Raw genomic sequence first — 14,901 nt, 5'->3', positions numbered from 1 at the left:
GGCATAAGACTACAGATTACATTTTTTAACGTAATCCTCAACATGAATGCCCACGTGCTAGTCATAAAACAGGTTAAACATTAATGTTCCTGTTAGTTGAACTCTGATAAGTTTCAGGACTCTCTGAATGCTGATTTGAGAAAACATGTTTAATCTTTATGCACCATATTAAAAAAAAGAACAGGCATATACATTTTATTTGTTTTTATTAAAAAATAAATGAGGTCTAAAAATATCAAAAATGTTAACTGCATATAAACTTTTTTTTTTTTTTTTGAGGGGGGGGGGGTGTTTTAAGTCTTCACAAGTTAGGTCTTAGCTCTCTGTGTAGAAGCCGGAGAAGATGATGAATTACTTGAGGATGGGTTTTCATATTCTGGAGGTGGTTCAGGCCCGACATATGGCCTTCTCAAAGGCTCAGAAGATAAGCTAGGCACTGAAATGGTGTATACATGCTCCTGCCTTCCAGTACTAGCAATTCCTGAAGCAATATTAACATGATCACTGAAATTAAAAAAAAGGAAAAGAAAAATTGTTAGTATCTGTAGCCTCATGTTATGTTATCACACTCTTATGGCTTTGAAAATCCCATGACCAGACAAAAATATTAAATTCTTCTCAGTCTGAATTTGCTAATTATAGATAATTTTATGATTAGAGATAGGCAGTTAAATGTAATCAAATCACTGGCACAACAATTTGCAATTGCAACCAGGTCCGAGTCAATCTACTGAAGACTGCTCAAGAATAAACTAATTTATTTTTACACACACAACAATGTACATAGGAATGAAGTTAATAAATAGAAACAAGAACATACAGGTAATACTTTTTGGGGAGAAAATACATGTATACTAACTTTTGGAAGATGTTACTTTAACAGGCGTTCAACACAGTCCTCTGGACACACCTACTCAATCAGGTTTTCAGGAAACCACAATGAATATGCACAATATTAATTTGCATAACCTGATTCCATTATATGCAACTCTCATATGCATATTCATTGTGGAAATCCTGAAAACCTGACTGGCAAGGAGGTACTCCAGGACCGACTTGGGAAACACTGTTCTATGTAACTACTAGGCATACACAGTAAGCCAGTGCTTCTCAAGCAAGTCCAGTTTTCAGAATCTCTAAACTGAGTATGCATAGAAACATAGAAGATGACGGCAGATAAGGGCCATAGCCCATCAGGTCTGCCCACTCCACTGACCCACCCCCAAGTCTACTATCCTAGGGATCCCACTCCTGGTGACAGGTTCCCTTGGCTTAACCCTCTAAGGGATTCCACATGGGCATCCCATTTGCTCTTAAATTCTTGCCCGCTGTTTGCCTCGATCACCTGCACCGGGAGCTCGTTCCAAGGATCAACCACTCTCTCAGTGAAGAAATATTTCCTGGTGTCGCCATGAAATTTCCCGCCCCTGAGTTTGAGCGGATGCCCTCTTGTGGCTGAGGGTCCTTTGAGAAAGAGAATCTCTTCTTCCATCTCGATACGGCCGGTAATATACTTAAAACGTCTAGATCATGTCTCTTCTCTCCCTACTTTCCTCGAGTGAGTACAGCCGTACATTTTTCAGCCTTTCCTCGTACGATAGATCCTTGAGCCCGAGACCATCCTGGTGGCCATCTGTTGCACCGACTCTACTCTCAGCACATCTTTTCGGTAATGTGGCCTCCAGAATTGCACACAATATTCCAAATGAGGCCTCACCATGGTTCTGTATAATGGCATTATGACTTCATGCATGAGAGATTTGTATACATTACCTCTTCAGTATGCAAATCTCTCAGATATATTCATCACAGATATCCTGAAAGTCTGCCTGGCAAAGTGTGCCCTGAGGACTATCTTGAGAGAAACACTGCAATAAGCTCTAGTTAAATGGCTGCAGTTTTTTCAGTAGTTACAGATTAAGCTTGAAATTTGCTTTGCAAGAAGAAAGCTGGTCCACTTACATCAATTATTCAGTTACTGATACAATGCATGCAGTGCTTTGAAAGTGCTGTAGATTTTTCACATTCTGTAGCTCAGAGGTTCTCAACACGTGGTAACGCATACCCCAGGGGTACATGGCACGGCGCTGTAGGTCTCACACCATCCACCATTGTTTTCTCTCCCTAGCCCTTCCAAGCTCACTGTACTTTTAACTTACACACACAGCTGCTGCTAGCATTACTTTAGCAATTCCATCATGCAGCCTCGGGGACTTTGCTAGGCCAGCCGCCTCTGAGGAAAGAGGAAGTTGCATCATCAGATGTGGGTCAGCCCCAAGGCTGCCTGATGGAATCGCTCTCCATACCCAACCCTTTAAAATCCTTACCAATCCCACAATCCACCCCCCCACCCCCCCAGGCCTACCAAGGTACCTGGTGGTCCAGTGGGAGTCTGTGGCAGGAGCATGGCCCTCTTGCTCCTGCCTTCTAAAATAGCTGCCATATCCTCTCACAGCTGCTCACATTTCCTGTAGTAATGCAAGCTGCCATGAGAGATCATGGCAGCCATTTTAGAAGGCAACCGCGAGGAGGCAGGAGCAAGAGGGCTGCGCTCCTAACACAAAGATTCCCACTGGACTACCAGGTACCTCGGTAGGCCCGGAGGAGGAATATTAAAGGGTCAGGGCGTGGAGAAGGGAGAGAACCAATATCATACCTAGCGTGTATGACACCCGAGGCCCATCATTTTTCGACACCCCCTCATCTATATTTAAAAAAACATGATTTTTAGTAACAATCCACACGTCGCACAACATGAATGTGAGCAGTAGAACAATACACCTATCATAAAACTAAACAAGCCAGATTAGTACAGATTGATCCTGCAGTCAATGCTAAAAGAGAACCATGTCTTTCATACACACAACAGAGAAAACACAACTAATCCCTCCCCCTTTTACAAAACTGTAGCATGGTTTTTAGCACCAGCCATGGCAGTAACAGCTCAAATGCTCATAGAATTTCTATAAGCATCAGAGCTGTTACCGCTGCGGCCAGCGCTAAAAAAATGCTCTACAGTTTTGTAAAAGGGGAGATAAAACAGAAATATGTAGACAAAAGTTAAACTGAACCACGAGGCCCAGATGGCGAATTATGTGGAGAAGAACTCTGCTCACTAATGGCCATGGAGGGAACACATACAACAGCCTTTCCGTTGGCCATGGTTGAACCAGAGCATCCAGGCCCTCAGCCTAACCTTCTCTGTGACAACTGAAGAAGCGGGATGTTTTGGCGTTGACACTTGTGGCCATCAGGTCCGTGAGGGACTGATCCCAAGACTGCACTATCAACTGAAAGGCCACGGGGCTTAGACACCACTCTCCGGAATCTAGCACGTGACAACTTAGGAAGTCCGCTTGAACATTCTCCACTCTGGCTATGTGGGATGCTGATATTTCTTGAACATAACATAACATAATTCTTTTATACCGCCACAATCATACGACTTCTAGATGGTTTACACTGAAGAGAATTGGACAATCAGCGATTTACAAAATACACATAGTAAAAGTAGAACATATTTCTCAAGAATAGTCAGTATAAAATTATTAAATTTAGTAAAACTTCTGTTTAGAAAATGAATCTGTCGAACAATGCAGTCTTAATTTCTTTCCGAAAAGCGCCATAAGTCAACCTAGCTCCATTGATGTAATTGCCTAACCAAGATTGCTGTTTACTTGCTTGAAACATGAATGTTCTATCCAAAAAGGACCTGTATTTACAACCAGTGATCCTTGGATAGGCAAATAAATTACATTTTCTAGTTATCCTAGTAGGGCTGTATAGCATGAAATGAGATAAAAGATAGGTAGGGGCTATTCCCCAAACCGATTTAAAACAAATGCAAGAAAACTTAAATATTATTCGTGCCTCCATTGGTAACCAATGCAGTAGTCTATAGTAGGAACTTCTGCTGTTTGATTGACGATTTGAATCGGTTAAAAAAAAAAAATTGGCTTCCCAATTCGGCTGACCCTCCCCCCTCGCCCCCTAAAGCATGAGCAGCAGTGCTGCTCTTGCTGGCCAGCCGCTGCCGCACCTGCTTTAGAGAGCGAGGGGGGAGGATCAGTCGGTTAGTGCTGGTGTCCGGTCCCCCCCGGTGTCCGGATTTCCCCCTGGCTTCTGGCTTCCCACCCTGGCCTCCCGCACACTGTTTACCAAATATGAGCAGCCTGCAGGGATCGCAGTACTAGAGATCTTTGCAAACTGCTTCAGAGCTGTTCCCTCCGATTCTGCCTCTGACATCAGAGGATGGGCGGGACTATGGCAGAGGAAACAGCTCTGAAGCAGTATGCAAAGATCGCTTGCACCGTCATCCTTGCAGGCTGCTCATATTAGGTAAGCGGTGCACGGGAGGCCAGGGGGAACATGTAGGTCTTCCGGGGGTGGGGGGGGTGGAGACAGGCAGGCCTTCAAGGGGGGGGGACAGGCCTTCAGGGATGGTGGCACAGGCCTTCAGGGGTGGAATGCAGGCCTTCAGGGGGGGGGGGGACAGGGCTTCATGGGGGGACAGGCCGGCCTTCGGGGGGGGGGGGCCCTGGTGTAGAAGTACATGGAGGGAGGGAGGGAAGGGGGGTTCAAAGAGATTGTGTATATGCCAGACTTTTTGGGGAAGAAATAATGGGTCTAAACAACAGAGGAGAGGGAGAGATCGTGGACAATGGGATTTAGGGAGGGAAAGAACAGAAAGGGAGAAAAGTTGGACATAAGGGATGGTGTGGAGGGGGGGATAGAGATACTGGATAGTTGGGAAAAGAAAGTGAGAGATAGTGGACCCTGGGGTGGTGGGGAAGGAGACAGAGATGTTGGATGAAAGGGTAGTTGAGAAAAGGTGGATCTGTGGATGGAGATGAAAAAAAAGGAAAGATGCTAGACCTCCGGGGGAGGGAAGGGGAGGACAGAGATGGCAGATGGATGGTTAGCACGGAGAAAGAAGGAGACCCTAGTAAGCAAGTTATCGGAAGACAACCAGAGCCTGGTACCAACAAGATTTGAATAATGGCCAAATAACAAAAGGTTAAAAAAAAAAAAAAATAAAATTCTGTTTTGTGATTACAATATGCCAGATTTGAAACATGTATCCTACCAGAGCTGGTGTTAGACCGCAAACGTGAGCTAGGATTTAACAGAGAGAGGAAAAATATTTTTTGTTTGTTTATTTTGTTTACACCACAGCGCCAGTGTGGTTAGGAGAAGGCAAAGGGGGTGAAGAGGCTATAAAATAAACCCACCAGGATGTTTGGAAAAAAAAAAATTTAAAAAACCCCCAAATTTGGGCAGGGAAAATCAAATTAAAAAAAAAAAAAAATCGATTCATTCAATAGGCTGAATCAAATCAAATTTTTTTTTCCTGAATCGGGCAGCACTAGTAGGAACTAACGATCGTTTTTCTTCAGTCCAAATATTAAATGGACAGCCATATTCTTAGTTTTTTCACAGTTTTTTTTGGTACACCCAAGTAAATGATATTACAGTAGTCCAATATAGATAGAACCAATGACTGTACCAATAATCTGAAAGATAAAGGGTCAAAATATTTTTTAATTTCCAAAGTGCAAAAAAGCACTTCTTCACCACTAAGTTTGTGTCTTCAGCCATGGATAAATGGGTGTCTAATGCTACTTCTAATATTTTTATAGTTTTAGAAATCGGATAATCATGACCATTTAGATGTAACATGTTTTAATAATTTTATCATTTGGGCTTGCTAAGAAAACTTTTGTCTTTTCTGTATTTAATTTCAATTTAAAATTGATTGTCCATTGTTCAATTTCAGTCATAATGAAAGAAATGTGCTCTAAAATTTCATTGGTTATGCTATTCAAAGGAATTAAAACAGAAATATCATCAGAATATATATATATATATATATATATATATATATATATATATATATATATATAGTATCTTAGATTTAACTTTTGTAATAAATGTCCTAAGGATGAGATGTAAATATTGAACAAGTGGGTGATAACAGGGAACCTTGAGGTACTCCTGAAGGGTTTTTCCAGGAACTAGAGTATTTCCCATCACAAACCACTTGATATGATCTTTTTGTTAGAAAACCCTGAAACCAGCCCGAGAGTCCCACTGCATCTAGGTGACTCCGCCCAGACCATGAGCAGAGCCGCCTCCTGTGCCACTGAAGTGCTCCTGGTGCCCCCTGATGACTTACACAGGCCACCACTGTGGCATTGTCTGACAGAACCCTGACTGACTTGCCCATCAGAAACAGCTGGAAGGCTAGCAATGCCAGAAGGATGGCTCTGGTCTCCAAGACATTGATCGACCAAGAAGCCTTCTCCATAGACCAGGTGCCCTGAGCTGAGTGACCTAGACAATGAACCCCCCAACTGAGAAGACTGGCATCCGTGAGCAGCACTGTCCACTGCGGCAAATCCAGACTCGCCCCTTGTACAAGAAGGGGGGTCTTGAACCACCAACGAAGACTGCCCCGAGGTAAGCCTGGAAGCGGAACAAGATGATCCAGACTGTGCCTCTGAGGCGACCACCTCTGAAGAAGAGCATACTGAAGAAGACACATGTGGGCCCGCAACCACTTCACTACACTGAAGGAGGCCGCCATCGACCCTAAGACTTGGAGGAAATCCTGCACCTGAGGACACCGGGACGCCATAAGCAGGCGAATCTGAGACTGCAATTTGCTTAGCTGGGCCTCCGGAAGGAAGACCTTCCCCAAGGAGGTGTCGAACCGGACCCCTAAATATTCCAGGCGCTGAGATGGAGACAATCGGCTCTTGACAAGGTTGACTGCACTCCACCACCCGAGCCATGACCCGAGTGCTCTCCTAGAACGACTTGGCTCGAATCAACCAGTTGTCCAGGTAAGGATGAACAAGAACGCCCTCTTTTTGCAACGCTGCCGCAACTACCACCGTCACCTTGGTGAACGTCAGCGGAACCGTGGCCAGACCAAAGGGAAGAGCATAGAACTGATAATTTTACCCCAAGATTGAAAAGCGCAGGAAGCGATGATGGGAGGTCCGAATAGGAATGTGCAAGTAGGCCTCGGTCAAATCTAGAGGTCAGAAATATTTTCATGTAGCTTTTAGGCAGTAGAATGTGAAAAGTGCACAATGCAAAAATGTGACTATTTTTACAACCCACTGTAAAAGCAATACACAGTCTATGATACAATGGTAGCAAATATGCTCAAGGTACATTCAGTCGAATAAAACTTGTGGTCCTGGTCCCAACCTTCCCTAACAAATAGAAAAACTAAAATCTGAACAACTTATCTATGTACATTTATATACAAAGAGATAGAGTAAGATAAGCTGTCCAGTAGACAAACAGTCTCGCTAATCATTAGTGAACCTCATTGCAAGACAAAGTCAAGGACATACATCAAGATATATATACAGAAGAGAATAAAATCATATTAGTTTTGTAGTTTCCTAAGATGTTTTCTTGAATCTGGTTGAGATATCATGCAACAGCAGGTAAACATAACATAACAAATTTTTATTCATATACTACAAAAGCCTTTCGGTTCTATGCAGTTTACAAAAGAGATGGGCCGACCATTGTCAGTGAGCTACAATAGATAGAATATTGGCATCAACGATTTAACAATAGTTTCACATCAGTATTCTGCTTTGAAGGGATTACAAGAATTTTGAGAACAGATGGGTTTTTAATAGCTTTCTAAAATTCATATATGATGTTGATATTCTAACCATTTGGTAAACACCATGACTTCCCCGGTCAAGATCAACCAGTGGATATGTGTACATAGACTAATTGGGGGAATATTCTTGTTGGAACATATGGCCTTTTTGAATGTGATATTGTCCTGCTTTTAGATTTCTTGTGTTTTGTTCCGTCTGTATTGCATAATTGGTTTGCCTTCCTTGCTTTATCAAGAATTTATATGCTCACTGGCAGAGCTGGAGAAAACCAAGTTCAAAAGTGCCAAAGTGTGTGTGTGTGTGTGTGTGTAGAGGGGGGGGGGGAGTCCACCTCAGAGTCCTGACATCCAGGATCTACATTTCAGGGTGTTTTCCCTTAATGGAATGATTTGTTTTTTGTATAATGGAAGTATATATGATTGGTATGTAGCTGAATATGTATGCAAGAGAGAGAATGTGAGCAAGCAAGATTGGAAGGGAAGAGGTTGCTAGAAAATGTGGTAAAAGCAGCTGGAATAGTTAGGTCTGAGTTTTCTAGTGGGAGGAATTAAAGCAGTTAGTGAAATCACAATTTCTCAAACTTGCAGAGTCTTCAGAGCCTATTATGAGAGGTCACAATCCATGTGACAAAGTGTAAAAATGTAGCATTGGACTCCATTAAGGTACCACATTGGGCTATTAATCTAATCTAGTCTTCGATTTATATACTGGGTCATCTCCCAGCGGAGCTCGACTAATTGCAACACTGCAGGAGTGATACGTCATACAATGCCCCTGCTCTAAATTGTATGTGGGGCAAACGACGAGACAAATTAAGTTCAGGATTGCTGACCATCTAAGCAGGGGCAATAAAGTTCAGGAAGCCCCTCTAGTGCAACACTGGCTTGACAACAATCATACCTCAGGAGACTTACGTTTTTCGGTCTTGGAAGCTCCCAGTTTCATTGGAGAGGGCAATTTTGTAGTTCAACTATGGCAAAGAGAATAGTGGATTTTCAACCTCAATATGTCCTCATGGGTTGAGCAGTTAAATTGAATGGAGGACTTTCCTGGGTTAGCTTTGATTCACTCAAATTGTGATTTAAGTTGCAAGCTATTTATTCATTCACTAGTGTTAAGCCCGTTACATTAACGGGTGCTAGAATATATGTCTGTCTGTCTTTCTTTCTGTGTCTCTCCCTGCCCCTGTCTTTTTCTTTCTATCTCTCTCCCTCCTGCTGTCTCTTTCTTTCTGTCTGTCCGTCTCTCTCTGGCCCCCTGTCTGCCTATCTTTCTGTCTCTCTCTCTCTCCCTGCCCGCTGCCTGCCTGCCTCTCCATGCACTGCCTGCCTGTCTTTCTCTCTCTCTCAATGACCCCCTGCCTGCCTTTCTTTGTCTTTCTCTGTGGCCCCCTTCTGTCTCCCCCCCAAAGCAAACCAAGATTGCTCCCTGCACCCCAGCTCACCCCTCCCCCCAAAGCAAAGCAAGTTCGCTCCCTGGCCCCCTTTCCCTCTCCCCCCTTCCCTGTGCAGCAGCAGCATTCCCCCCCTTCCCTGTGCAGCAGCAGCAGCAGCATTTCCTTCCCCCCCACTTCCTTGTGCAGCAGCAGCATTTCCCTCCCCCCACTTCCTTGTGCAGCAGCATTTCCCTCCCCCCACTTCCTTGTGCAGCAGCATTCCATCCTTCTCCATATCCCTGTGAAGCAGCATTTCCCTCCCCCCACCCAACTTCCCTGTGCAGCAGCATTCCCTCCCCTCCACTTCCCTGTGCAGTGCGCAGGGCCGGTTCTGTACATCAGGCGCCATGGGCGGTGCTCAGTGCTTTCCTCTTCATTGGCTTGCTGGTCCTCGCATCGGAGGTGGAGCGGCGTGCAGGGCTACTGGCGCAGCAGGGGATCCCCCATTTTTGCAGGGTCAGATCGGCTGCTTCGGCCGGCTGTCTTAATCCCTTGCGCGTCGTTGGCCTGGAGGAGCCGGGCAGGGCTCCCGTGCGCAATTCCAAGGTCGGCTGTGTGGAAGTTTAGGGGTAGGGGTGAGCAGCGGGCATAGGGCCTTGGGTGGGGAGGGTCTGGTATCTGATCCGGCGGTAGTCGGGTCGCTGATGCTGGCCTCCTCTCGCTGGATCCCCGCGCCATCTGTGCGTGCCATGCATGAGCCCGTCAGTCCCGCCGGTACTGTTGGCTGGCTCAGCCTAGCTGGTTCCTCTAAACCAGTGTTTTTCAACCGCTGTTCCGCGGCACACTAGTGTGCCGCGAGATGTTGCCTGGTGTGCCGTACGGTCAGGGCCGCCATCAGGGCAGTACCACCAGTCCTGCATTCAGGGGCCCGGAGCTGACAGGGGGCCCGCACTCCCCCAGGGTCCTAGGCCACAGTCTAGGGAGAGGGGCGGTCCGCCCCACGTGGACAGGAGAGAGCTGGACGGGGGACCCGCGGAGTTCAATACATCTCGAGCCGCGAGGCTCGTCTTCTGTTCCTGCCTGCCCTGCAGCTAACATAAAGCCGATCGCAAGCGTTCCCCGATGTCAGCGCTGACGTCGGAGGGAGGGCTTAAGCAAAGCCTGCCCTCCGACGTCAGCGCTGACGTCGGAGAATACTTCCGTTCGGCTATTTGTGCGCGGCAGGGCAGGCAGGAAGCAGAAGACAAGCCTCGCGGCATGAGCTTCGTTTTGCTGAGAAAGTTGCAAAGATGGGCTGGGAGGCAAACACGGAACACAAAAGGGGGGAGGGAGTGCGTTTTGGACACAAGGCATGAACTTGGGAGAGAGGAAGGGAGGGAAAGAGATGCTGAGGTGGGGGAGGGAATGGGTTTTTGGACACAGAAGGCATGGACTTGGGAGAGAGGAAGGGAGGGAAAGAGATGCTGAGGTGGGGGAGGGAATGAGTGTTTGGACACAGAAGGCATGGACTTTGGAGAGAGGAAGGGAGGGAAAGAGATGGTTGTGTACACGGGGAATAGAAGAAAGGAGAATTTTTGGTCATAGGGAGGGAGTGAGGTACAGATAGTGGCATACCAGGGTGGGGGGGGGGGCGGTCTGCCCCACCCCGGGTTTACGTCCCAAGGAGGTGCACAGCTGGCCACCCTCCAGTGTTGTCCCTAGGCCGGCAAACTGTGGCTCTTTAGCCACTTGAGTGCCACCGCCGCCATCGGGAACAGGCCGGCGCCAAGTTCTCTCTGCTTTTCCCTGTGGGGCCGGCCAACTCTCGCCACTCGCGTCAATTCTGACGTCGGAGAGGACGTTCTGGACAAGCCAATCGCTGCCTGGCTGGCCTAGAACGTCCTCTCCGACGTTAGAATTGACGACGGGTGGCGAGAGTTGGTCGGCCCCTCGGGGAAGAGAAGCAGGGAGAACTTGGCACCGGCCTGTTCCCGATGGCGGCGGTGGCACTCAAGTGAATTACTTTATATATAGTCAATATAGGCACAGAGTTAAATTTTTTAACATTTTCTAATGGTGGTGTGCCTCGTGATTTTTTTCATAAAACAAGTGTGCCTTTGCCCAAAAAAGGTTGAAAAACACTGCTCTAGACAGGGGCTTTGAGTTTTCATCCTCCCCCCAGCGAGTCCCTTGCCTGATGGCTGGTATGAACAGCGTGGGCCCTGTGCAGCAGACGTTGAAAGCAGCGCTGGGGAGGGATGCTGACAGGGATCCTGTCCCCGGTGCAGAAGGAACGGGCGGTGGAGAGGGCTGCAGATCATCGGACCTCACTGCGTATGTGAAGCGACGGAGCTACGGATCACGCAGGTAGGAGTGCGCATGCGCGCTTAGGGTTTTATTATTAGTGATTTAAGTTAAGCTCACTAGTCAACAAGTTTTTGTGCATGATATCATCCCTTTTACATTTCATTGGCTGTAAGTTCATTCTATGGGAGACATCACCACGTAGACACACAAATCTATTCAGCCAAACTGAATTGGTGCCATTTTTCATTTGCAGTGAAGAAACGTGCAGGTTTGTTACTGTGCCTGAAGATTTCTATGAAAGTGTACTGGTACCCCTCACAATTTTTTTTTTTAGGCTCTTCATTAGAGTATGTTTTGCATATTTTGATACACCACATTTTGTAATGGTGCTTATGAAGGATTATTTTTGTATTTTGACTCATAAGGACCAAATCTGTTTATATGAACTCTGTATTTGGGTTTCCCTGATGCAGACATGAAGCAGGGTCCTTGTTGGGACCCCACAAAATTTGAGAATATAAGATATGTTTTGTGTCTTTTGAATTTTGTAATTGCACAATTTTTCACAGTAAATATTCACTGATTGGTTGGCGAGACTTCAATTTGAGATATTCACCTCACAGAGTCTCCAGGTCTCTGAGCATATGTTAACACATTGATATGTTTATTTATTTTGAAGTTTTTGTTTCATTAAAAAAGTTATTACTTTTGAATTGACTAGGGTAACAATTATATATGTGGTGTACATATTTATGGAAGCAGATTATTATGTCCCGTAGTCTGTTCCCCAGAGAGAGGCCCAATGCTCAGTGCACCCGATCCAGATCTGGAGAAGCAAGGCCGTTAGTTTCACCAACTTGTTGCAAAATTCACTCCAAGATAAGTCCCGTGACTTCCATACTCTGGGAATCCACGATCGTTTCAGGAATTCCACAGGGGCAAAAACTGCATCTCTGTGAGCTACTCTTAAGATCTTCCATCTTTAACATTGCTTCCGCTCCTACATTTGTTGCAGCCCATCCCTCAGTTGCTCCAGGCTCCCCCATGGGACTCCAACTTTACCTCCACCTTCTCCACTCGCTGGCCGATTTCACCAACATCTCACTTATTTAAAAATTTATATACCTCATATAGCCTACGCAGTTCACATAAAAAACACATTCAAACTAAACAAAACAAAGTTTCCAGTTTAAATACACACTGGTAAAACATGCTCAATGCCTTCACCCCTTATAAACTTATAAATATATAGCTACAAGCAAGAGGAGTGCTGTGTTTTAAATGTTAGCTTGTAGCTATCTACTATAATAAAATGCTAAGGGCTCATGCACACTCTTACCGCCGTGTTCCCTGATCTGTAGTTCTGTGGTCGGCAGAGTGCGCATGCGCGCTTAGCTTTCCAGTGACCGCATTTCCTCCATTGGAGCTGGAGGGAAGGGGGGGAGGCAAAAAACTGGACAGCAGAGACACTGCCCCCTCTTTATTTACACGGCTGAAGTTCAAAGCCGCAGTGGCAACTCCTCTCTCGAACCGCACCTGCGTCTGAGAAGGCTTCCAATGCAGGCGGGGATCGAGAGAGAAGCCGCGGTGGCGGCTTTGAACTTAAAAATAAAACTTCAAAAAAGAACCACCTGAACCCCCGTTGATCCTCCCATCCCTTCCCACCGTCTGACCAGCTCACTTAGTCCCTTGCCGCCCCTCCCTTCCCGCAGTCCCGACAAACCTGCCGACTCCAGCAGCGTCCGCAGCACTCTACACACGCTGCTTCGGGGACTTCTACTGCCACGATTTGCTCTGCCGCGTCTCTGGTGATGTCATCATGGACGTGCAAGAGTACATCAGGGCAGTAGAAGGCCCCGAAGCAGCGTGTGTAGAGTGCTGTGGACGCTGCTGGAGTTAGCAGGTTTGTTGGGACCGCGGGAAGGGGGGGTGGCAAGGGACTAAGGGAGCAGGCCAGACCGTGGGAAGGGAAAGGGGGGGGAGGGGAAAACGCTGCTGCACAGGGAAGTGGTGTGGGAGGGAATGCTGCTGCAGCTGCTGTACAGGGAAGTGGGGGGGGAGGAAAATGCTGTTGCACAGGGAAGTGGGGTGGGGGGAAGGGAAATGCCGTTTCTGCTGCACAGGGAAGTGGAGTGGGAGGAGAGAAATGGAGGTGGAGGGAATGCTGCTGCATAGGGGGCAGGGAGAGACAGATAGAAAGAAAGACAGACAGCAGGAGGGAGGGAGACAGAAAGAAATGAAGAAAGACGCAGGGAGAGACACAGAAAGACAGACAAAAGGGGCCAGGGAGAAAGAGAGACAGAAAGAAAGACAGCGGGAGGAAGAGAGACGGAAATAAAGAATGGCAGACAGACATATATTCTAGCATCCGTTAATGTTTAAATATTAGTATGTTTATAAGTTTATAAGGGATAAAGGCATTGAATATGTTTTACCAGTGTGTATTTAAACTGGAAACTTTGTTTTGTTTGACTGTGCATTTTATTTCCAGTTCCTCCATTTTTTTGTTTTGTCACATAAAAAAACATACATAAAAATTTGACTATACAAACGTAGTAATCATAAAGGCAAGTCCTGGATGAAAAATGGAATTGCTAAATTAAAACATGCTGGAAACCGATATGTGGAGAGTGATGAGGAAAAAGCAAATGTGCTAAACAAATACTGCTGTTCTGTGTTCACAGAAGAAAATCCTGGAGAATGACCGAGATTGTCTGGCAAAGATACACGAGAAAATGGAGTAGATTCTGCGCCGTTCACAGAGGAGAGTGTTTGAGCAACTTGAAAAACTGAAGGTGGACAAAGTGATGGGACCAGACGGGATCCATCCCAGGATACTAAGGGAGCTCAGAGAGGTTCTGGCGAGTCCTATTAAAGACTTGTTCAACAAATCTCTGGAGACGGGAATTATTCCTGGGGATTGGAGGAGAGCGGATGTGGTCCCTATTCATAAAAGTGGTCCCAGGGATGAAGCAGGAAACTACAGGCCGGTGAGCCTCACTTCAGTTGTTGGAAAAATAATGGAAGTGTTGCTGAAAGAAAGGATAGTGTACTTCCTTGAATCTAATGGGTTACAGGATCAGAGGCAACATGGCTTTACAAAAGGTAAATCGTGCCAAATGAACCTGATTGAATTTTTTGATTGGGTGACCAGAGAGCTGGATCGAGGACATATGCTAGATGTAATTTACTTAGATTTCAGCAAAGCCTTTGATACAGTTCCTCATAGGAGGCTGTTGAACAAACTTGAAGGGCTGAAGTTAGGACCCAAAGTGGTGAAATGGGTTAGAAACTGGCTGTCGGACAGACACCAGAGGTGGTGGTTAATGGAAGTCACTCGGAGGAAGGAAAGGTGAGTAGTGGAGTCCCTCAGGATTCGGTGTTAAGGCCAATCCTGTTCAATATATTTGTGAGTGACATTGCTGAAGGGTTAGAAGGAAAAGTGTGCCTTTTTGCAGATGATACCAAGATTTGTAACAGAGTAGACACCGAAGAGGGAGTGGAAAATATGATAAAGGATCTCCAAAAGTTAGGGGAATGGTCTAATGCCTGGCAACTAAAATTCAATGCAAAGAAATGCATTTGGGG

General features: G+C 46.0%; 1 protein-coding gene across 3 annotated transcripts in view; it reads right to left on the bottom strand.

Annotated features, from left to right (window-relative positions):
• Nucleotides 1-249: 249 nt before the first annotated feature.
• TMEM171 (transmembrane protein 171) overlaps nucleotides 250-14,901 on the bottom strand; it is a 41,033-nt gene continuing 26,381 nt past the window's right edge. For all 3 annotated transcript variants that reach the window (XM_033929223.1, XM_033929231.1, XM_033929237.1), the window contains one exon: nucleotides 250-504. In XM_033929223.1, coding sequence (XP_033785114.1) covers nucleotides 309-504 — 196 coding nt within the window. In that variant the 3' untranslated portion in view covers nucleotides 250-308. The remainder of the gene's footprint in view (nucleotides 505-14,901) is intronic.

Source organism: Geotrypetes seraphini, chromosome 1 (genome assembly GCF_902459505.1).
Source record: "Geotrypetes seraphini chromosome 1, aGeoSer1.1, whole genome shotgun sequence".
Classification (NCBI taxonomy): domain Eukaryota; kingdom Metazoa; phylum Chordata; class Amphibia; order Gymnophiona; family Dermophiidae; genus Geotrypetes; species Geotrypetes seraphini.
Note: the sequence above shows the minus strand (reverse complement) of the source record. Positions and strands in the feature narration are given on the sequence as shown.